The sequence below is a fragment of the Rhinichthys klamathensis genome, unplaced genomic scaffold, assembly GCF_029890125.1.
Source record: "Rhinichthys klamathensis goyatoka isolate OS25496 unplaced genomic scaffold, OSU_Roscu_1.1 h1tg000289l_1, whole genome shotgun sequence".
In the NCBI taxonomy this organism is placed as follows: domain Eukaryota; kingdom Metazoa; phylum Chordata; class Actinopteri; order Cypriniformes; family Leuciscidae; genus Rhinichthys; species Rhinichthys klamathensis.
Genome location: NW_026606808.1, coordinates 345645 through 368238, shown reverse-complemented (window position 1 = coordinate 368238; position 22594 = coordinate 345645). Strand labels below are relative to the sequence as shown.

Below are 22594 nucleotides of genomic sequence, written 5' to 3'. Positions count from 1 at the left end.
AAAGTGTTTGGAATGGCCAGACAAAATCCCGGGATGGTGTGCAGAATACACTATGACTCTTAACATGTGGATTCAGACTTTGGACAAGAAAAAAAGAGAGGAAGTGAAGAATGAGTGTAGGAACCAAAGTTGTTATTTCACATTCGCATTTCTACATTAGCGAAGACCTTCTTGTAACCCGCTGCCCTTTTATTGATTTTTGGTGACAGATCAATATATAATCAGTCTTAGTTTGCACCAGACATGGGATTTTGATAAAAACATGTTGGACTATAGATTGCAAGTAGTAAAGATAAACATTTAAATGCAATTAGGCCTACTGGAATAAACAGTTTTGCTTGGAATAGCTTATTTCTGCATATTATACATGCAGCGTATAGTATACATATTATGCAAATATATATACATTTGCCAAAAATGTGCAGTATACAACAGACTTAATATGTGGGATATATCGCAAAAATGATCAACACTTAATTTTCATTTTCCTTTGTGACTACCGTAATTATGACATCTCGGTCATTATTTGATAAAATAATTACATAAAATATTTGGTTATGTTGGATTGGTATACACTGGAAATCAAAAATATGTTTTAATTCAATACTGTGCAAAATATCCTAACAATTTGGCAGTACGATCAAATAATCAAGTGTAAATTGCGCATGCGCAGTGGGCGTATTGCCGCTCCTGGTCGGCAGGCGGCAGTAAAGAGCCTGATATCCGATTGAAACCAAACCACCACAAAGGATTCAGCTCCATTCTGTTATCAAAGTGCCCTAGCCATCTATTATCCTACTGTAGCTGTATTCACAGTAATGCATCATAACTATGTCTACGGTCTCTAAGCTTGTCTTGGGATTATCGGTAGTGCTCACTATCAGCACCGTTGCAGGCGTTCATCTCAAGCAGAACTGGGACAGACGGGTAAAACACTCTTGTCCTACTAGCCAAATGAGCACCATGCCTTTATGAGGCACTGTTATTGAAGTATCCATTCTGTTTAACCTTTAGTGTACAGTATGCGTGCAATCAAATTTTTTTTACTGTTTTGTCTTATGCAAAACATTTTACTGTAGTGACGCCGACGCTAAGTTAAGTTACTCGGGTATCTTGGCTGACATGTTCTGTTCAGAGGGAATCGTTTTATTCTCTGGCAGTTGTTTCAGTTTACGTGTGTAAGCTACTGCTTAATTAAAAAAAATACATTTATATAGAAACTGAACACAGATATCTTACCATTGTAATGAGCTACTGTAGCTTTACCTGTCATTATTATCAGGGGGTTACTTCAAATATCGCATCTTAGTATAAAACATGCAGTGTTTATATGTGAGATGATCATGTGTTCGCAGAGGCTGCACGACGGAGTGCTGCGCGACCTGGAGCGCGTGGAGCGGAAGCGCGAGAACCTGCGCGTGCTCGAGGAACAGATACTACTGACAAGAGAGCTCGTGGCCGCGCGAGACCGACAAGAGGCTGACACGCCGGGGACACACAGTTCATAAAACGACTGGTACAACACATATTACTATAACAGACATCCCAAGTCTCCCGGAAGTTCCGGGAGTCTCCCGCATATTGCTAGCGTCTCCCTGATGCCCGCAAATTAGTTAAAATCTCCCGGAATCTAGAGCGAGATAGAACATACTGCGCGCAGAGCTTTGAAAAACTCATATTTAACGGCTCTGACTGCGCGCATAACATAGCCTACAAAGCGCGCGGCGCGTGCAAGGCAGAGAGGGAGAGAGACCTTGCGAGTGTGCCTCAGGAAAGCTAAGGTTAGTCAACCCGACACACCATACCCCCCCCCCCCCCCCCCCCCCCCCCCACTTTTACAGTCTATGATGATTGTCACACACACACAAACTTAAAACATTCTTTTGATAAATAATAATGGTAGCACTTTGTTTTAAGGCGTAGTCACACGTTAATAAGTGTACGTCCTATAGTAATTACAGTAAATGCATAATTACAAGTAACTAACCCTAACTGTAACTCTATAGAAAGTAACGTTACATGAAGTTAATTCATATTACTCAGTAGTACTTATTTGAGTAAGTGCACTGTAACTGTCACCTTAAAATGAAGTGTAACCCTAATAATAAATGTTATTGTTTTCGTTGTATTTGACATATTGTAATCTTGTATGACACCAACATTTTAGATCAGGTAATTTCTATATCACAGTGAAAACTAGGCTACTTACATAGCTAATAACATTTTTAAAGACAAATAAACAGTCAAATGAACAAAATAATGCAATAGAAAAAAGATACAAATGAAACAAGCAAGAAATAAATGCTTAGGTTTAACAAAGTAGTATTCAGGTAAGAAATGCTACAGAATATGAAAAAATAATCAATTGCGAAATAACAACGCATAGTCTTCAGTGTATACATTAATCCTTATTAAAGCTGCAAAAGTTATTCAGTCAAAAGCATATTTTCTTTGATTAAAATTAACAACAGAGACGGCAGCGTATATATTAACTGTTTACATTCCCTTAAGACATAACCGACTGCGAGGATACTCACCAAGACGTGCATTTTAACCATTTTTGTGTGTTTATCCATTCAAGCATATGCTGCAAAAGAGAATGCAGTTCGGTTCTTGGCTTCTTTCTTCTGGTGTTTGCGCAGAGAAAACCGTCAGTGCATGAGTACTGAATTGAGTTCTCTTTCGTGTCTTGAATGTTTAAATCGGCAAGACTTAATTAAGTGGAAATTCGAACCAATTCCGTCAACTGTCCTGAGCGTATTTCATGCTGGTCCCGGTCCGTCGGGCAGCCCTTATTGTCGAGCCCTGTATCTAATCGCTTCCTCTAATCTGTTAGGTGGAAAAATGGACAGTGGGGACCAGAGGGGTCTCACGGCACAGGACGAGGAGACCATGTGCACGTCAGCCTCTGAGGGTCTGGAGGAAGGTGAGGTGGAGGGAGAAACTCTCCTCATTGTGGAATCGGAGGACCAGGCGTCTGTGGATCTGTCTCATGACCAGAGCGGAGACTCTCTGAACAGCGACGTCGGTGAGGACGGAGAGGGGAGCTGGAACGAGGACATGTCGTTCTACTGCGACAAGTGCCACAAATGGATCCCGGCCGGTGAGAAGACCATTAACAAGGGACGACATGTCTGATACACCCATATGTGACCAGTTTTAACATGTGATGTTCAATTTGGGCTGCATTTGTTCACTCAATAAAGACTGATCTGAAAAAAGTGTGCTTGGTCTCAGAGCTGTCTTTTCCTTGATTTTTCCCCCTTGTTTGGTTCAGCTCAGCTACGTGGAGAGCAGCCCAGCTACCTGAAAGGAGACAACTTCTTCAAGTTCACCTGCTCGGATTGTGCGGAAGACGGGAAGGAGAGTTTTGAGAGGATGAGGCTGACCTGGCAGCAGGTATGCACTCGGGAGCAATTGAAATAAACAAAAAAACGTATTTAGTTAGCTTGACAAAAGTATCTGAAAACACATTTCAGGATTTGTCCTGAATGGAAATCTGTGTTTATATACCTAAAATAGCATTACAAAAATGGAAAATCTCATAATTTTCAAATAAAGACTTATGAGATGATTTGATTCTGCATTCTGCTAAAAAAAAAGGTCTGAATTGTTTGATTTTATGCTTATAGGTGGTTATGTTGGCCATGTATAACCTGTCTTTAGAGGGCACCGGACGACAAGGTTACTTCAGATGGAAGGAAGATATTTGTGCATTTATTAGTCGGCACTGGACGTTCCTACTTGGTTCCCGGTGAGACTGAGTATCAAACGTGTTATATTTAGTTTTAAAATCACCTGATTTTTAAAGGCGAGTACGTTTATATTTTATGATTATACATGCTCAGAAAGAAGACGTCCACGTGGTGGAGCACCGTGGCAGGGTGTCTGTCTGTCGGCAGCCCAACATTTTTCCGCTCCGGTGCGCAGGAATTCGGAGAACCCGGCTGGTGGAAGCTAGTCCAGAACCGGCCACCGACTCTGCGGCCCGAGGGGGAGAAAAGCTCTGCGGCCTCAATAAAGGCCAAAGGTAGTAGTTTGGTGAACGTGATTTTACCAAGTACAACATGTTGTTGGATCAACATCTTTGTTGATCCTGGAACAACATTTCAATCCATTTCCAATCCAAGCATTTCCCTCTAGCATTTTGAGCACTGATTCTTAAACACCTCTGATTGGCCATTGTGTTGACACGCTCAACATATATGTCTGATTGGCTATGGCTACAATGTCATCTTTGACGCTTTTCAGCGAGCGTTTGCATAGATACACAGGGGAGCGTTTAAAAGCAGGCGTCTATCAGCAGATCCCTAATAGATCCGCTTCTAGACGGATCAGCTGATAGACGCTGCTTTCAAGCGCTCGATGAAGAGCGTCAAAGACAACATGTTTTTGAAGTGCTGATCATTGCAGCCAGTCACATACATATATGTTGAGCGTGTCAACACAATGGCCAATCAGAGGTGTTTAAGAATCCGTTCAACAGCGCTCAAAATACTAGAGGGAAATGCTGGTATCATCACATTTTTTAAATTTCAGTACCGAAGTTGGTACTTTTGACAACTCTAGCAATGCAGTATATTTTCCTTCATTTTAACCCTAAATGTAACATTTTGGGGTCTGCATGTTGTTATTCCAGCCGTGTCGAAGCCGTCCCTCGACCCCATAATCACTGTGGAGGGTTTGAGGAAGCGTGGAAGTCGGAACCCGGTGGAGAGCGCCATGCAACTGAAAGAAAAGCGTTCCCGAACACAGGAGGCAAAAGAGATCCGGCGTGCACAGAAGGAGGCGGCCGGGTTCCTTGACCGCAGTGCCTCGTCCACACCTGTAAAACTGGGCAACCGTGGGCGGCGCTCGGATCCGTATCTGGAGAAGGGCGAAGTCATTGACTTTTCCTCTCTCAGCTCGTCGGACAGGACCCCGCTCACCTCTCCCTCTCCCTCCCCCTCTCCCGACTTCTCCGCCCCTGGAACGCCCGCCTCACACTCTGCTACGCCCAGTCTGCTGTCAGAGGCCGATCTCATCCCGGATGTCATGCCCCCTCAAGCTCTGTTCCACGGTGAGATGATGCTCATGCTTACTGACCAAACACTTAAGGTGATGATACACAGGGCAACTTTTTGAGCAATGTTGCAGGGCAATGTTGCTGTTAACGGGCAACCAGATGAGACATAGGGCCCACGACCGATCTAAATTATTCAGATATAAATTTATTGTCCATTTTCAATGGGAAAGTGCCCAAGCAACAATCGCTCGGCAAGATTGCCCAGCAACATTGCTCAAAAAGTTACCCTGTGTATCATCACCTTCAGGCCTTGTCCACACGGACACGGGTATTTTTATAACCGGAGTTTTTCCTCCTGCGTTTAAAAAAAAATCCCGCCCACATGAAAACGCGCTATCAAGCGCTGTCAAGAGCATGCGGCGATATAACCCTAACCGTAAAGCCACGTTGGCCAATCAGAAGCCTAACAAAAAGTTATTACCGTTTCCGGTAGGTGGATAACGGCGCACAATCTGATGTCGCAAGGCAAAAACCCCGGTTTTCCTGTCTACACGACAACACTGTAACCGGCGTTTCTGAAAATCCTCACCCTGGCAGGGGTTTTCAAAAATGTTCGGTGTCAGTGAACTGATACTGCGTTTCAGTGTGGACGAACGGCCGAACCGCGTAAAAAAAGTCACGGTTATAAAAATACCCGTGTCCGTGTGGCCAAGGCCTTAGTTACTTTTCTAAACAAACTTAGGCCGTGTGTCCAACAGTTGAAAACGCTTAGCTGTGGGCGCTTGAGGGTTTTGGCAGCGCAGCGTTTTTTTCAGTTGATAAGCAATATCAGCGGAAGTGTTACTATTATCTCATTTCGATACATTGTAAAGTATTTGCTCTGGCTCTTGTTTTAAATTATTTTGTTCCGTTATTTTGCTTGTTGTTTTCATCTGTTGACGTTGTATAAGCAGAATGTGGCGGTTGGTCGGTGTGGTATTTGTCCCGCCCCTCCTCCACTGTGATTGGACGGCTGGGTAAAGAGTAACAGTGATGACCGTTGCGTTTTACCCAAAGTTGAACATTCTTCAACATTCTGAAATAAGACCCTCGTTACGCTCCTGGCGTTTTAAGAACGCGACGCTCCCATTGAAAACAATTGGAAAAATACGGTTTGGTGGACACAGGGCCTTACAGTTTCCACCCGATAGATGCTAAGATGGGCGAAAAGATGGCATAGACTTACCTTGAGGGGTCTTTACCTTGATACCAGGTAGCACTCACATAGTAACATTCTAAGAACCACTCATAACACTCTGTACCACCCTAAATACCCCCTGAGCACCCTAGAAATGCCCTAGTGCCCAACCAGAACACCTTTGCAACACCCTAGTAATGTCCTACCAACCACTCCTTGTTTTATAGCTCATATATTGATATTTTAAACATATATTTGGTAAAAAACAGACTTAGTCGCAGCACCTTCATTCATTTCATCTCTAATCACTGTATGACTTTCCATCAGACGATGAAGAATTGGATGCTGAGGGTGTTATCGACCCCGGGATGGAGTATATACCCCCTCCCAGCATGCCTTTGGCCACTGGCACTATCATGGTCAGGAAAAAGCTACGTCCGGCCGAGCTGATCAAACAAGAACTGGAGAGTGAAGACGAGGAGCGGGGTAGAGATGGCGAGGAAGACGAGGGCCAGGATGAAGGCTTGTTGCCGACGGGACGGGGGTGCGGTATAGAGCGGAGGAAGGTTCTCCAGGATAAGGGTGAGGGTTGCGTGTCTTTGCCCGCCCCTCGTTACACGTTCATCAGCCTTTACGAGGAGCGCATGCTGCTCCACAAGCTAGAGGCCTGTCCGCAAGCGCTGGCCGTCACGCCACAGGCCAAAAGGCTGCATCGCAAGCTACTCGTGCGCCAGGCGAAAAGAGAGCGAGGGCTTCCCCTGCTGGATGTGGATCAGGCCGTGAGTGCTACACTCAGCCTGGTGGGGGGCGTGTACGGGGCACATGGGGGTTTGGCCAGCCACAGGACGAGCAGAGAGGAGAAATACAGAACCACCAGCCAGGACCTTCGTATACTCGATCGCTTTCAGGTAAGCCATAAGAAAACCTGTATGGTACGTAATTTAACTTCAACTGAGAAATTTCGATGTGTTGTGTTTTGTTTTTTCAGTCAACAGTGTCCATAAGGAAAGGGTTCTATCAGCCGACAGTGTCCTTCTGGCACAGGCTAATGGGTTCTGATGCCTGCATGGATCAGACCATCAAGAGTCCCTACACATCCAGAGTGCTCAAGCCATACATCAGGTACACACATGGACACATCTGAGCATTGACTCAATGTTAATTTCTTCTTAATAGAGGCTGTTTGAATTTTTCATATTTTCTTGCTCTTTTGAATGAGATAAAAGGACTATATGTCAAGAAAAGTGGCAAGTCCGTCTTGAAATGTTGCAAATATTTTATACTTATACCATTTATTTGGATTTTTTTCTGTTCTGTTTTCCTATTGCATTCGGGTCAGTGTTGACCCATAAAAACTTTTTTTTAATTAGGTTTTTAGTACAGGAACGAAACTTTGGAAATGGCTTTCAATATACACATCACCTATTTATTTATTTGTTTACCTCAGATTTTTAAAGATTTTTTTTTTAGATATAACCATTTAAAAAAATTTTTTTATATGATGTTGTTGTTTTAATCTTTAAAGTTATTATTTATAAGTATACACAGTGAGATATTTTTAAAAATGTTTTTGAAATGAGCCTTCTCACCAAGGCTGCATTTATGTGACTGAAAATACAGTAAAACAGTAATATTGTGAAATATTACTACAATTTAAAAGGACTGTTTTCTATTTTAAAATTTAAGATCCAATTTATTTTTATGAGGTAAAGCTGAATTTGCAGCATCATTACTCCAGTCTTCAGTGTCACATGATCCTTCAGAAATCATTCTAATATGCTGATTTGCTGCTCAAGAAACATTTCATATTATCAATGTTGTTGTGCTACTTCATATTCATATTTTTGATAAATAGAAGGTTCAATGTAACCAAATTTAGTTGAAAGTGCAAATTAGTGCAAGATTATAAATGTCTTCACTGTCACATTTGATCAATTCAATGCATTTAAGGATTCGTTTCTTTTGAAAAACTATTTTTACTGACGTCAAACTTATGAATGGTAGTAAAATTTAGTATATTCCTAATGACCATGGTTTTCACAAATACACCCCTAGTTGATGTTCAGTCCACCCAAATAATTTATGGAAACTAAGCTGCAAACCTGAGTCACAGTTATGAGCCTTGAGGACATTAACATATGACTCAACCATGTTACAGAATCCTTAGTTTTGTGTGTGTTTGTGTAGGAGAGACTACGAGAGTCGGCCGCTGAAGATGCGTTTACTCTCAGAGGTCCGTGCGTACCATCACAAGAAGGACCCGACTTGGGGAGCTGAACCTGACGCACCTATAGACTACTGCTACGTACGGCCCAATCACATCCCTTCTGTCAACTCCATGTGCCAAGAAATCTTCTGGCCTGGTAATCATCATTTCATCCTGTCAAACACAGATTTTTGGATAAAACTAGTTCCCGAAGGAATAAAAATGGGGTCTTGTGCCCATCAGGTATCGACCTATCAGAGTGCCTCCAGTACCCAGACTTCAGCGTAGTGGTGCTTTACAAGAAAATCGTGATCGGTTTTGGTTTCATGGTGCCAGATGTGAAGTACAACGAGGCCTACATCTCCTTCCTGCTGGTGCATCCGGAATGGAGGCGAGCTGGTATCGCCACGTTCATGATTTACCATCTCATTCAGGTGAGAAACTGAAATCGTGATATGGTTTAGGGTGTCATTTAATTAATTAAATAAATGCGCTGCTCGTTTCAGAACAGCTCATAATTTTTAGCGCATTTTAAATCGCACTTAGATTTTTCCCGCCAAATTGTGCAGCCCTAGTTCATACAGGGATCTCTTTCCTGTCTCGTCTCTGTAGACATGTATGGGAAAGGATGTGACCCTTCACGTATCGGCGAGCAACCCTGCCATGCTGCTCTACCAGAAGTTCGGCTTCAAGACAGAGGAGTACATCCTGGACTTCTATGATAAATATTACCCGGTGGACAGCAAAGAGTGCAGACACGCATTCTTCCTGCGCTTGCGCCGCTGAGGACGTCGCACGATGCACACACAAACTGGAAACAGTCTGAAATGTAAGTCAGGGAGTGTTTGTTGGTGTTTTCACAGTCATATTTGTTGCGTTACTTCCCGTTCGAGGCTTAGTTTGACATGCTATTTCATTTTATATGTGGTTCGATGTTTAAAACAAAGCGAAGGATGTTTTGTTTCTCTGTATACACACCGTGATGATAACTCTCTTCCTCCTTTAATGCGTCTTTTTTGTAGTTAAAAAAATTGGTGTTTATTTTTAACACTCACGTTTTTGTATGCACACACATTATAAAAATGATGCCACCTGTTAAATTAAATATTGAAATGTTCAATATTGTGTTGTTTTTTTCTTTTTCTTGTTAAAGCTGCATTCAGTAATTTGGTGCTAATATTAAAAGTTCTACACATTTTGAAATGAATTGCATTTTTGTGAAGAGTCATCTGAATTGTGTTCACTCACATGAGATGAAGTCTACTCGTAATAGATTTTTTTCTATGAGTACAGTAAGTGTTTTAATTATACAGTATATGGTGCAGGTCGGAGAAAATCCTCACGCTCATTGGCTGCCGCCTTTAGATGCGCCAATAGCGCAGTGTAGTTTGCAAAGAGCGAAAATTAGACAACAGAACACAATTATAATCTTGCTTCATCAACAGAAACAATGGGAGAATCAGTACCTGTACAGTCTCAAAAAAACGTATAAAGACAGACGAGACAAAAAAAATGTGTGTAATTAACGGTACGGCATACACACAATGAAACCAAGTTGCTGCATTTTCTTGAACACGTAAGGAAAGGAAATGAAACTCACTAGTTATAAGTGTAATTTAAATAAATTTCAGAGATTTTAATTCAGCGTTGTTCTGCGAGCTTTCGCGGGCGAAATCCAGTACTTTCAACAGGAGTCCATGTGATGGTGAAGACTGTATAGCAAGGACATCTTGGGAGAGATGCAATGCATTCAAGTTGTTTACGCAAATTTGCCGCATTAAAGGGATTTTGGATTCACCAAAATGTTTTCATTCTTTCATTAATTACTCACCCTCACGACTTTCGTTCCATCTTGGGAACACAAATGAAGATCTTTTTGATGAAATCTAAGAGATTTCTATCCCTCCATTGGCAGCTACGCAACTGATACTTTGACGCTTTAAAAAGTTCATAAAGCTGAATTGTATGGTTTAGTCCAAATTTTCTGAAGAGTCACGATCATTTTATATGATGAGCATTCAATTTAGGCTTTTATTCACATAAACATTCATAAACATGTGGTAAATGGAAGTGCAAGCAAGTTTGCTTGACGTGCGAGAACCAATGAGGTTCATTCTCGTGTTACACAGCACGTTTGAGCTTCCGCTAGAACCAAAGAGGTTTGTTTTCGCGCGCTAAGCAGGTTCGGTTGAGCTTTTGTTTATGTTCACTGATTATGTGAATAAAAGCATAATTTTAATCTTTTTAAAAGCCTAAATTCAATTTGTTAATCATAATGTTTCTTCAGAAAATTTGGACCTAACCACTTGATTCATATGGATTAGTTTTACAATCTCTTTATGAACTTTTTGAAGAGTCAATGCAGGCACAGAAAGCTCTCAGATTTCATTAAAAAGATCTGTATTTGTGTTTGAACGAAAGTGTTACAGGTTTGGAACGACATGAGGGGTGAGTAATTAGAATTTTCATTTTTGGGTGAACTAACCCTTTAACCAACAGAAAGCTGTGTGTGACCTGTGTGTGCTTCATATATTGCTACACTAATAATGCCAATAGACCTTTTTTGCCTGCAAAATTTTGCTAATGTGACCCCAAACTAACACCGTTGTTGTATCGCTTGAAGAAGAGTACATGAAGAGGACAAATATTAATGCTAGAAGTTAGAACTACTGAATAATGCATCTATTTATTCACTGTATTTCTTGTAAACAGTGACAATCAGGAATTCAGATTGATTTAGAACAGCTAAGGGGGTTTTAGGCACGACGTGGAACAACACCCCTTAGCTGGGTAACTCATAATGATCAAATCACATCAAATATATTTAGAAATAAGAATTTTGCATCTATATGGTCCATTATAAATGTTTGGTCCATATGGCTGTAATAAGCAATAATTTGTTTTGAACATGCCAGTTTTGCTGGTGAGATGTGTATCTTGACTTATTTTGGTTCAGATGGAAATTTTAAATCCAGGACCTAAACAAATCTCCAAGTACTGTATTGCACTGATTAGATTTGGTTTGAGTGAAATGTGGATTGTCTCATGAGAACGTATCCAGTCCAGACACGCTCCTGGCCTTGGTGTGGCGCTGTAGCAGACCCTGTCCCATGTGAGCTGCCATTAGAGAGACCACAGAACTGCTTCCGGCGGCCACGGCAATACCATACGCCGTCTGGCCCCGATCATTCTGCTTTCTGATACTTGCGTTACACCTATACAAGACCAAGATATTTTTTTTTAAATCAAGCCTTTGTAACTTTAACACCGTTTGTGTTTGTGAATCTCACCCCATGAGTATCTCAACGCTCTTCAAACCTTCATTTCCCAGAGCTGCCGCCTCATGCAGGGCCGTGTTATTTAACCTGCGACCAACACAGATGATACAAATAGTAGTTTAGCTCAGTAGTTTAGCTCAGATTATTACTGGGCATATCAAAATTAGCTTGAAGCTTGTTTTCGAACTCACGGTCCAGATGCTTGGTTAACGTCGGCTTCTCTCTGCACCAGCACAGGAATGACATCATGATGCCCGTTTAGCACTGCAGCAACCAGAGCAGGATGCCCATCACTTCCCAAACATGCTGGATCAGCACCCTGCAGAGACGCATTTAAAACACACCTTTTACAAGTTTATACAGCTACACAATTAACCCTTTGAAAGCTTGTTTCCATCACGGAATAAAAAAAAAAAAAGATAATTACTGACTTTTATAACTTTTTTCTCTTAGAATTGTTAGATATAGTCTAGATTAGTAATACAGTTAGAATTGCGAGATAATAAACTCGCAATTGCAAGAAAAAAAGTAAACACTTTTTGCAAATATTGGTAATTGCGACTTTATATCTCACAATTTTGACTGTATAACTCACATACAATTGCAAGTTTACATCTTGTAATTCTGACTTTATTTCTCGCAATTGCAAGTCTATTTCGAGATTTCCCGATTCTTCTTGATTTTGCCTACAAACATTGTGAGCGCACCTTAAAGGGTTAGTTCACCCAAAAATGAAAATGTACTCACCCTCATGTTGTTCCAACCCCGTAAGACTTTCGTTCATCTTCGGAACACAAATTAAGATATTTTTGATTCAATCTGAGAGCTGGATCAACACAGAAGCTTTGCGCAATTACACTACGTGAAGTCACTCGAGGCCCACAGAGAAGAAAAGTAATTGTTGAAAAAAGTTTGTTATTTTGGGGGTTTTTGGCGCACAAAAAGTATTCTCGTCGCTTGATAAACTTAGGATTTAACCACTGTAGTCACTTGGACTATTTTAACAATGCCTTTAATAATTTTTCTGGGCTAAAAAGTTTCAATCCCATAGAAGTCTATGGAGGAGTGATCCAGCTCTCAGATTTAATCAAAAATATCTTAATTTGTGTTCCGAAGGTGAACGAAAGTCTTACGGGGTTGGAACAACATGAGGGTGAGTAATTACTGACAGAATTTTAATTTTTGGGTGAACTAACCCTTTACGTCATCTGAAGCTATGAATTTTGCTGTGATTGGTTCTTTAGCCTCACCTCATCCAATAGCTGCTGCACCACTGAGATCCGGCCCCGCCCCTCAGGCCCCACCTCCTTAAGGAGAACACTGTCTTTAGACTCCTGAGAAAGACATTAACATTCTAATCTTTGTCTTATAAATGAAAAGGGTTATTATGTCAGTGTTAGTGTGTGTGTGTGATGCTGACCGACTGCTTTTCTGTATCGTCTGAGGTCCTGATCTTTTTCTGCTTCTTTCTTTTGGCTGATAATCCTGTTGTATTAATGTTACTCTCTGTACAAACAACATATGAAACAAAAGAATAGTCATAATTATCACTTTGATAATTTTCTATTAATGAATAAATAATAAATAGATGTATCAAAAAGAGTAGTAAGAGAGACAAATGCACATGAAAAATATGTATTATTTTAATAATTAAGATGGCATTAATAATTGAAAATATTAATAATGAAAACAATAAATATTACAAGGGCTAATATTTTATTACTAATGTAAATTATTCTATAGTTAAATCTTAATAATAATAATATTTTTTATATTTCTCTTGCATGATTAAGTTAATACATGGGGCCAGTCAAAGGGACCTCACCATGAAAATGGCTTAATAAGCATACTAGACAACAATACAATGGCTTAGTGAACATTTACAAGACAATGATGAACAAAAACAATGAAAAGTTGTTCCTTAGTAGTTTTCGTTTACAGACACTGTTGTCAAAGCGTTCCCCGTTCACACGGACCTGTGAAAACAACTAAAACGCTGTATTATGCTGCCAGGCCAGTAGTTGGCGATGTCACTGTCAAGAAACACTATAATACACACCTATAGACTGAATGTAATACGCATGTAGAATGTAATATGCATGCGCATGACGTCACCGCTTTCATAGTTTACACGAAGACGATAACGGTATCGCTTTAAAAAACTTTTTTAGTTGAAAACAGTGTCGTGTAAACGGCCTATTAATGACATTTGTTTGAAGCTTAGTAGGCAATAGAAAATACCATTAGTTCAGTATAACAGCAGAAGTCAACGGAAACATGACAGAAAACCAATCATGTGTTTTTTACCTGGACTGGCTGAACTCTTGCCTTCTGTCACAGCACTGAGGTTCAGACTCTCTGATCCCACAGATCGGCTCTGCTGTCCTGCAGAAGACGACTGGAAAAAGACAACACACACACGCTGAAACACATGCAATGCTCAAGAGACTCTCTTCAGACTCAATATAAAAGCTCTCAGGAGTGTTTATTACCCTGGATCCCTCCGGTGAGGCACAGATGAAATTGATGTGCAGACTGACTTCATAGCTGTCCTCCTGAATAACAGCAGAGATCATCTGGAGAGCAAAAACATATTCAGGATATGCAAATATATATATATATAAAAAACAAAAAACAGGAATAAAATAAAAAAGTATATAAAATGAATAACAATAACAGTAGTGCAAGTAAATAAATACATTTTAGGAATAAAAAATACATGTAAAAAGTATCAATTTTAGTGGTCCTACTCTGCCCAGCCGAGGTTCTCCAATCAGAGCTCTGAACTCATTATTATTCTGAGTGTAACTGCGCAGATGAGCGCAGATGTGGTCCACCTGCTTCCTCCAGAACCCTGAATTACACATACAATAAAAGCAAATACAAAAAGTCATGCATATTTATTTGTTTCGAAAAATAAAATCGTATTGTAAAGTAGCCTACCTCGGCCTGGACTAATGGCAGTGAGGACGGGCTTCCTGTCACTCATCTGTTCCTGTCTGCTAAGCTCCGCCTCCCTCTGTTGGCTCTGTTTTTTCAGCTCAGTGCTGGATGGGAAAAACAGACCGACTGTCTGCGTCTGTGCATCTGCACACGTGCGCAAACCCGCAGCTGGAGGCACGGTTGTAGATTCAGGCGCAGGAACTCCCTGCCAGGTGGCTGAGGGCTATGTGAGAAAGAGTGAGAGAGAGAATGATATAACACACTGTAGGTTTTTCATGAGCGCCAAACAGTTTGTGTGCTGTACCTGATCAGCTTCCTGTGCGTCCTGTCCCTGGTTTACTTGTGAGGGCGTCCTGGGTGGGCCGTCCAGGAAGACACCACAGACACCACAGTGATTAGCATACGGGTGGCTGCTAGCTCCACACTGAGAACACGTCACGGCGCTGGCTTTGTGGCCGGGCTGCATGTATACACAATGATATTTTGATGAAAAAAATCTCTTTATTATAATTAACACCAAATTTCTAGTCGTTCTAAACCGTTCTGAGAGAAAACAGATCGAAAAGGACATAAAGAACCCATGAAACTGCTTCATGACACAGTTGCTTTCCAACGTTCTATTGAAACGGGAAGTTGAGGCGTCACATATCAAATGGCTCTAGTCGGTGCCTGATTAAAAATAATAGTAAATGTTTTTGTAGTTTTAAGCCAGGGACACATCAAGCCAACGGTCAGCCGTAGGGCAACGTCAGGCTGTGTTTGAGCGTCGGCTGACTTAGGTTTTTCGATGTGTTCCCCGCCGTTAACTAGTCGGACAACGTTGTTTTTTTTGGGGGATATTTGACAGCTTTCTGTTGGCTAACACAACAAATCCTTGTGACCAACTTGAGCCCGTTGTGAAATCTGCATGGGAAAATCTTCCTTCAAATGTAAAAATTTGCCGAACAATGGTAAATGTCACTGAACGTTTAAAGTCCCCATGATATCAAAATGTAAAGTTTTTTGTCACCTTTGCACCACACCAGTCGCAGAATCGAGCATCCGAGTGGTTGACTCTATTGCACTTGGAGCAGGAGACCATTTTGCCCTGTGAACTGGGTACAGGTGCAGCTCTCTGTCCACTTAAAATGGGCTGTGGAATGATAAAGCACCATTATAACCACTGTAGTGTCCTATCACAATCCTAGTAATGATTCAGCAGACTTCTGATTGGCTAAGGAGACTATGCTGATTTCTGGAAGGCGGGGCTCTTACTGTGGTTTGCTGAAGCAGCTGGGATTCACAAGTGACACAATGTGTGATGTGAGACGGGTTTCCTGTCCCACACGAGCCACAGATTAATTTATCCTAGAATAATAGTGATACAATATACTGATTTAGTTTAATGAATCCATTTAATTGACTCAGGATTGATCCTCTACGGATAGACATTTACCAGTAGTCTCAGACTAGCCTGCGGCTGCAGTTGTTGAGCCAATGGAGACTCGCACACCACACATGTGGCCGTATTGAGAGGCACCATGGTTTTACAGTGCACGCATAGACCCATCTGTGAAAAAGCACAGCAAATACTCATATTATTGGGAAATTATTACTGATGATCTGAATATCACGGTATTGTGTAGTAACAAAGTATGAATTACCTGTCCTCCTTCAGTAGGGGGGAGTCTTTGACCTGGTATTGGGGGTACTGGTGATCCACAGTGCAGACAGAATCGGGCAAAAGGGTCTGAAGGGCGATGATTCAGGCACTTTGGACATCTTCAGAAAGATATTGTACACACACACACAATTTTCAGCAGTCATTACTCCAGTCTTCAGTGACCTGATCCTTCAGATATCATTCTAATATGCTGATTTGCTGTTCAAGAAACATTTATTTATTATTATCAATGTTGAATACAGTTGTGCTGCTTCATATTTTTTTGGAAACTGATACACTACCATTCAAAAGTTTGGGGTGAGTAAGATTTAAAAAAAATAATAATAATAATATCATTTTTTTTTATGGTTAATGGAACGCAATACATTTTATGGTCCTACGCCCTTCCACAGATGAGATATATACATGCAAATAAATACATTTAGATCACTTAACTTAGTGATTTCTATCAGGATGTAAAGAGACTTTCAATCCGCATAACAAAAAAAGATTCTGGAACAAATAACCACCCTGCCTTTAAATTGATCAAAAGTGTCATTTATATTGTTACGAAAGATTTCTATTCTTCCTATTCCTCAGAGAATCCTGAAAAAAAATGTATCACAGATTTCAACATTGATAAAATATGAAACATTATTAGTAATTGAGCACCTTTAATATTTTCTAATAATTGAGCACCAAATCAGCATATTAGAATGATTTCTGTAGGATCATGTGAAACTGAAGACTGGAGTAATGATGCTGAAAATATAGCTTTGCATCACAGGAATAGTTATTTTAAATTGTAATAATATTTCACAATATACATTTTTTACTGTATTTTTTATCAAATAAATACAGCTTTGGACACTTCAAAGAGACACTTCAGAAACAAAATAACTTAAACAGGAGATGTTATTTTGAGCATGAAATTATTTAATTGTTAATATAAGTATGTACTATGTATGTAACTGAGGCCAGCTAGTAAAAGTTGTGCATGTAAACCTCACTCCCCTCAAGAGGCGCACTAGCGACTGACACTACAGACTGTGGCCTTTAGTGGTCTTGTATGTCCACCAGCCTCCCATGCCGGAAACATCAGTTTGAATCCCGCTTGGAGCAGTGCGAGTAGAACCGGAGGGGTTATATTGGTGCCGTGACCCGGATGGGAGTGAGGTTTAGGGGGTGATTGTAACAGAGGCCAGCTAGTAAGAGCTGTGGGTGTTAACCAAGCGGCAACATTCTAATCTGAAAAATGAAGCCTACCCGGAAGTGCGAAAAACTGCAATACATCGAAAATCCGCTAGAGGGAGGTCCCAAAAGGGAGCAAATCTCCATAGACCCGGATGTTAAAATGTCAGTTTTCCCAGCATAAATTCATGTTTTTACAGGTTGGTCCCATGGACTTTTATTGTATTTTTCGATAGGTTCCGAGTGCCTGACAACTGTGAGGGGGGTGAATTTTTTTCTAGTTTAGATCGTATTTAGATATAAAATGTATGACAAATAAGCGCGTGATTGACAGCTGATAACGGGCTGCGCCGAGTGGAATTCCTGAAATTTGACGTCTCGGCCATGATCTGACACAACACATCATACCACCTCTGTATCCTTTCTGAACATTTGTATTTGAAATATCGTAAGATTTTCCAAGATGGCACCGCCCATACCCCCCATAAACAGCCTCAAAACCGTTCTTCAGAAAGTCTATGGGTGACGTCACAGACGCTTTGTCCATATTTTTTAAAGTTTATGGTGTTAACCTCACTCCCCTGGCCACAAGAGGTGCACTAGAGGCTGCAGACTTTAGCGTCCTTGTTAGTGGACCTGCATCCCATGCCGGAAACGCCGGTTCAAATCCTGCTCGAAGCGGTCCGAGTAGAAACAGAGGAGTTACATATATTATCTACTAAATAATTTCATTCTCAAAATAACATCTCTCCCTCTCGCTCACCTAAGGAAATCCGTCTCTCTCTGAATCCGTGATGTCTGAGTGCTTGTCAAGCTTCTTAAGGGACTTTCCACAACATCTGCACTCTGGTTCTAGAGGGATTGAGAATGTTGACGTTAAACAGGAAGTTTCAGTTTCAGTTTCAGTGAGGGTTGTCGGAGAGTGCTTTGTGTATGTTGTAAACCTTTACTTGGTTTTCAACTGTCAGCCGTGCAGATGAACCGGGGCCGAGACGCTGTGAGAGGAATCGAGGACCTTTCAGAGCTCTTCGAGATTCACTACTGGGAATATCTGACATAAAAGAATGCAAAAAAGGCACAAGAAAGTCAAAGGACATGTAACTGAGTATGAATTCTGAGATTAACAATTATTTTTAAATCATGGATTATACATATCTTTTTAAACTCTCAAGCAATGTTCAGGTCTTATTTCCCATCAAAATCAAGAGAAAAGTAAATAATCTTTCACATAAAGAAAATATAGAAGCCTATATTTAAGTTTTTTTTTTGTTGTTGCATTGTTACATTGTTTTCATGTCAATTTATGACATGGCACATTAAAACTCCCTTGCCCAAATAGCCTACTGAAATGTGAATATTATTATTCTCATTACCGTAATGCAGGAAAATAATAATAATAATTTGTGATAAATGCACACTGACTTAAACCAAATGATTTACCTAAAAATTGAATAGAGGAAATGCCAGCTCCATTTTCGCTCCCCTTCAAATTCTTTGATGAATCCTGTTCAACATAAAGTAATGTTTACATATTCCTAAATACATGCAATGTTATTACGGGGGGAAAAAATCCATAATGGGTTTAAAACTGACATTCTTGCCATTGATCGGTCTGCCATTCTTCAAAGAGTCCTCCTCATGATCCGTAGTCTGATCCTCATCTGAAGCAGGATCCACTATGAAAAGCTTGGTGACGACAGCACTCTGTCGGCCATCGCTGCATTACATTATAAATGGTCATTATTTGGGTCAATTTGAAGTCAAATTTGTTGCTGGGTGTTTCCCCACCAGGGCATTTTTTACTTTTAGAAAATAAACTCTCTCGCGCATCAAACAAGAATTCTGTGGTTTTTATTTAATTTTTCGGAATATTTCCACCCCATTTTAAATAATGTGTTTAATAGCATTCGGTTACGGAAATGACAGTGACAGAAATGACATTTGACACATTTTTGGAATAGAATGGAAAACTCTTTTGTCTGGCACGTCTTCATACAGAACAGAGCTCTTAAAGTAACATGGTGAAGGAAAAATATGAGATGGAAGGGGAAAATTATATTTCAATGCTTTTGCATTCTCTCGCAAAAGTTTTGTGTTCCCCCGAGAAAGTTTGTCTTTGTTGGCAAATAACTAAAAGTTTTGCGAGTGAGCGCAAAGTTTCTTGAGGGAATGCAAAACATTTGCGGGAGAATAAGCATTGACATTTTCTCCCAATGCTTTTCCCATCAACATGTCCCTCAGGGGCTCCATACTGTATAGGGACATGAGGATAGTAAAAAAAATAAATTGATGGGAATAATTTTTTTTAATGCTTTTGCATTTCGCAGATAAACTTTGTGTTCACTCGCAAAACTTTTGGGATGAGGTGGAAAAACAAAATTTCAGTGCCTTTGCAAAAGTTTCTCAGAGGGACGCAGATGTGTTGCGAGTGAAACAATTTTACGACCAAATGCCAAGTTTGTCACGGAAAAGCAATACTTTTGCTAGAGAATGCAAAGTTTCTTTAGAGAACACATTACTTTTGTGAGGTAACGCAAACGTTTTGCAAGGGAACACAACACTTTTGAAAGAGAACAAATTTTGGGAGCGAACACGAAGTTTGTCAGGGAAACACAATACTTTTGCTAGAGAATGCAATACTTTTGTGAGGTCACGCAAACGTTTTGTGAGGTAACGCAAACGTTTTCTAAGAGAACGCAAAGTTTTCCAGGGGAACTTCTATACTTTTCTAGAAGCAAAGTTTCTCTAGATAACGCAATAGTTTTGTGAAGTACAAAAACATTTAGCAGGCGAACGCAAAGTTTGTCAGGGAAACGCAATACTTTTCTAGACGCAAAGTTTCGTTAAGATTACGCAATATTTTTGTGTGGTAATGCAGATTGTCAACGCAATACTTTTGAAAGGGAACTCAAATATTTTGTGAGCGAACGCAAAGTTTGTCGGGGTTAAGCAACACTTTTGAAAGAGAATTCAAATATTTTTGCAATCGAATCCAAAGTTTGCAAGGGGAACGCATTTTGTTTTGTGAGGTAACGCACAGTTTCTCAGGGGGACGCAATACTTTTGCGAGAGAGCGCAAAAGTTTTGTGAATGCAAAAGCATTGAAATTTTTCCTCCCATCTTTTCTAACGCCATGTCATCTTAGGGGCTCTGTATGGTTTTGGAATATAAATAAATACATTCAAGGCAAAAGTAGTAAGTTCCAAGACAGTTTTAATGTAATGCACAAAATATAATAAAAATAAATCTCTTAGTTTTAATAAAAAAAATAAAAAAAACCGGCCCTGGGACATAATTATACCCATAGTTGAAGAAACACCCAGCAACGTTATAAACAACACACTATAAAATGTACCCACGCGGTGACAGCCATGGCTCTCACAGACACTTTCCCCACAGGTAAGCGAATAGGTTCAGTGAACTTCATAGTGCTGTTGCCAGAGCCCGGTCTCTTCATCTCCTCAGGCTTACTGCCATCCAGCGTGTACAGCAGCACACTCACATCAGAGGATTCTGGGATACATGTGCCATATATCAATCACATGACGAGCAACAACAAGCGTGTGTTAAAACCGCACTGACTCACCTGATCTGATCTCTACAGGAGTGCAGGAGTCAATCTCATGCTTGGCTTTACCTGGAGGAGGCATGCGAATGGGAATTATTTGAGGTGCTGCCACTGAACCTGCTGTCATGTTTGCACTCTTCAACCTGCAATATATCGGAGGGAAAATACATTTGTACAGAACTACAGATGCGTTTAATTCAGCACGTGCATTAAAAGGTGAAGTACATTAGGCTATAGAAAATATGAGCTACTATCCTGACTATTTGTGTGTTTTAAGTAGCTCGAACCTGTAAAAATTTGAACCACAAACAAAATGAACGTTGCGGAAATACTCGCAGTGCACCGCTGTATCCAACGACGCTGTAAAGATACACGAAACGCTGTTGAGTCGTCACGTATCCCATAGCAACTGAACAGCCTGGTACGCATGCGCGAACCCCCTTTGGATAAATAATCCAAAAGTTCTGAGATAGTGCGTTTTTGACAAAGCACATTAAATATGAGATGATATGAGATATAAAACTTACACTGTATGGTTGTATCACTGTGTTGTTGCGTTGATTTAAACACTTCAATACAATTAAACGTTTTCTTTGTAACTTGTGTTAGTTACAGTCCATTTACTGACTGTCGGATTCATATTGCATAGAAAAATGGAAACGCTTGTCAAAATAATGATTTACTCAGCTATTCTGACCTTGAGTTATGCCTGCAAAATAACTAGTTTAACCCTCGCAGGAGGCCACAGGGAAGTGCTAGGGGCCCTAAAACAGTATAAAAATACATAAATAATAAGATTAAAATAAATAAATAACAAAAATATGAAAATAAACGCAAAAAAGATTAAAAAAAAATACCAATTAAAAATAATGGGATAAATATAATTGTAATATTAATGTCATCATGGCAACAGAGGAGTTACAAGCAGAAATGTGAAAGACTATATTTACCTAAAGTGAAAACAAGAATTATTATTTATTATAAATTCTACATTTAAAAAAAAATGTAGAATACTACATAAAAGTGTCTACATTTTTTTATTTTGTGTGAGCTAATGCTTCCCCCTACAGGCCAGTTATGCATTTCTCAATAATGCATATGAAACGAAACATAATACAGAACACATTTTGTATAGATAAGTATGTATTATGTATTTAATTATGTATTTCATAAGATATGTCCGTCAATGGCAATGTAAACACACTGATGCTTCATTTTAGTTTTTCCCACAAACCCAACCTTTTTAACAGAAATGCCTGCTTGTTTATTTAATTATTCTTATAAAAGAAGATAAGTGTCATTAGGAATCTGCTTTTTTTTTTTTTAAATTAATGCAGTAGAGTTTAGAGGTTAGAGATGCACAAATACACACAGTCCAATACATCCAATATCATATATATATATATATATATATATATATATATATATATATATATATATATATATATATATATATATATATATATATATATATATATATATATATATTTATTGATATGGTTCAGGCATTTTAAAATGCATATATCAGTATAGGAGAAGTAATAAGGATTACCAAACAAACACGAAAGAAATAAAAACAACAAC

General features: G+C 39.8%; 3 protein-coding genes across 4 annotated transcripts; 2 read left to right on the top strand and 1 right to left on the bottom strand.

Moving 5' to 3' along the window:
• Nucleotides 1-720: 720 nt before the first annotated feature.
• On the top strand, nt 721-1518 carry LOC130103453 (protein PET117 homolog, mitochondrial). Its single transcript, XM_056269696.1, has 2 exons — nt 721-927; nt 1356-1518. The coding sequence occupies exons 1-2, from the start codon at nt 832-834 to the stop codon at nt 1506-1508; spliced, it is 249 nt and encodes an 82-aa protein (XP_056125671.1). The 5' UTR covers nt 721-831; the 3' UTR covers nt 1509-1518.
• A 1326-nt stretch (nt 1519-2844) lies between these two features.
• Nucleotides 2845-9508, top strand: kat14 (lysine acetyltransferase 14). Its single transcript, XM_056269685.1, has 10 exons — nt 2845-3103; nt 3278-3399; nt 3633-3754; nt 3849-4030; nt 4640-5059; nt 6510-7090; nt 7171-7304; nt 8370-8545; nt 8632-8822; nt 9001-9508. Exons 1-10 carry the CDS (start codon nt 2845-2847, stop codon nt 9172-9174), a joined length of 2361 nt encoding a protein of 786 aa, XP_056125660.1. The 3' UTR covers nt 9175-9508.
• Nucleotides 9509-11236: 1728 nt separating this feature from the next.
• dzank1 (double zinc ribbon and ankyrin repeat domains 1) lies at nt 11237-21156 on the bottom strand. Of its 2 annotated transcripts, XM_056269688.1 has the most exons (20): nt 21029-21156; nt 20802-20955; nt 19036-19159; nt 18883-18925; nt 18393-18493; nt 18206-18294; nt 16253-16370; nt 16045-16158; nt 15864-15956; nt 15619-15741; nt 14914-15069; nt 14610-14832; nt 14417-14520; nt 14159-14242; nt 13974-14064; nt 13087-13172; nt 12917-13000; nt 11858-11985; nt 11679-11753; nt 11237-11603 (listed from the first exon to the last, which is right to left on the bottom strand). In XM_056269688.1, exons 1-20 carry the CDS (start codon nt 21135-21137, stop codon nt 11432-11434), a joined length of 2271 nt encoding a protein of 756 aa, XP_056125663.1. In that variant the 5' UTR covers nt 21138-21156; the 3' UTR covers nt 11237-11431. The 2 variants fall into 2 exon arrangements, with proteins under 2 accessions (XP_056125663.1, XP_056125662.1); XM_056269687.1 differs by lacking the exons at nt 18883-18925; nt 19036-19159; nt 20802-20955; nt 21029-21156 and having other exon boundaries at nt 18387-18583.
• Nucleotides 21157-22594: the final 1438 nt, after the last annotated feature.

What these genes read in the sequence shown, in the direction of transcription:
- dzank1 (XM_056269688.1), bottom strand. Translation starts at nt 21,137, where the DNA reads ATGACAGCAGGTTCAGTGGCAGCACCTCAAATAATTCCCATTCGCATG. An exon ending in CCCCTACTGAAGGAGGACAG is followed by an intron (nt 16,159 to 16,252) that starts GTAATTCATACT and finishes GCTTTTTCACAG; the next exon opens with ATGGGTCTATGCGTGCACTG. An exon ending in ACGCACAGGAAGCTGATCAG is followed by an intron (nt 14,833 to 14,913) that starts GTACAGCACACA and finishes TTTCTCACATAG; the next exon opens with CCCTCAGCCACCTGGCAGGG.
- LOC130103453 (XM_056269696.1), top strand. Translation starts at nt 832, where the DNA reads ATGTCTACGGTCTCTAAGCTTGTCTTGGGATTATCGGTAGTGCTCACT. An exon ending in AGCAGAACTGGGACAGACGG is followed by an intron (nt 928 to 1,355) that starts GTAAAACACTCT and finishes ATGTGTTCGCAG; the next exon opens with AGGCTGCACGACGGAGTGCT.
- kat14 (XM_056269685.1), top strand. Translation starts at nt 2,845, where the DNA reads ATGGACAGTGGGGACCAGAGGGGTCTCACGGCACAGGACGAGGAGACC. An exon ending in CCACAAATGGATCCCGGCCG is followed by an intron (nt 3,104 to 3,277) that starts GTGAGAAGACCA and finishes TGTTTGGTTCAG; the next exon opens with CTCAGCTACGTGGAGAGCAG. An exon ending in TGAGGCTGACCTGGCAGCAG is followed by an intron (nt 3,400 to 3,632) that starts GTATGCACTCGG and finishes TTATGCTTATAG; the next exon opens with GTGGTTATGTTGGCCATGTA.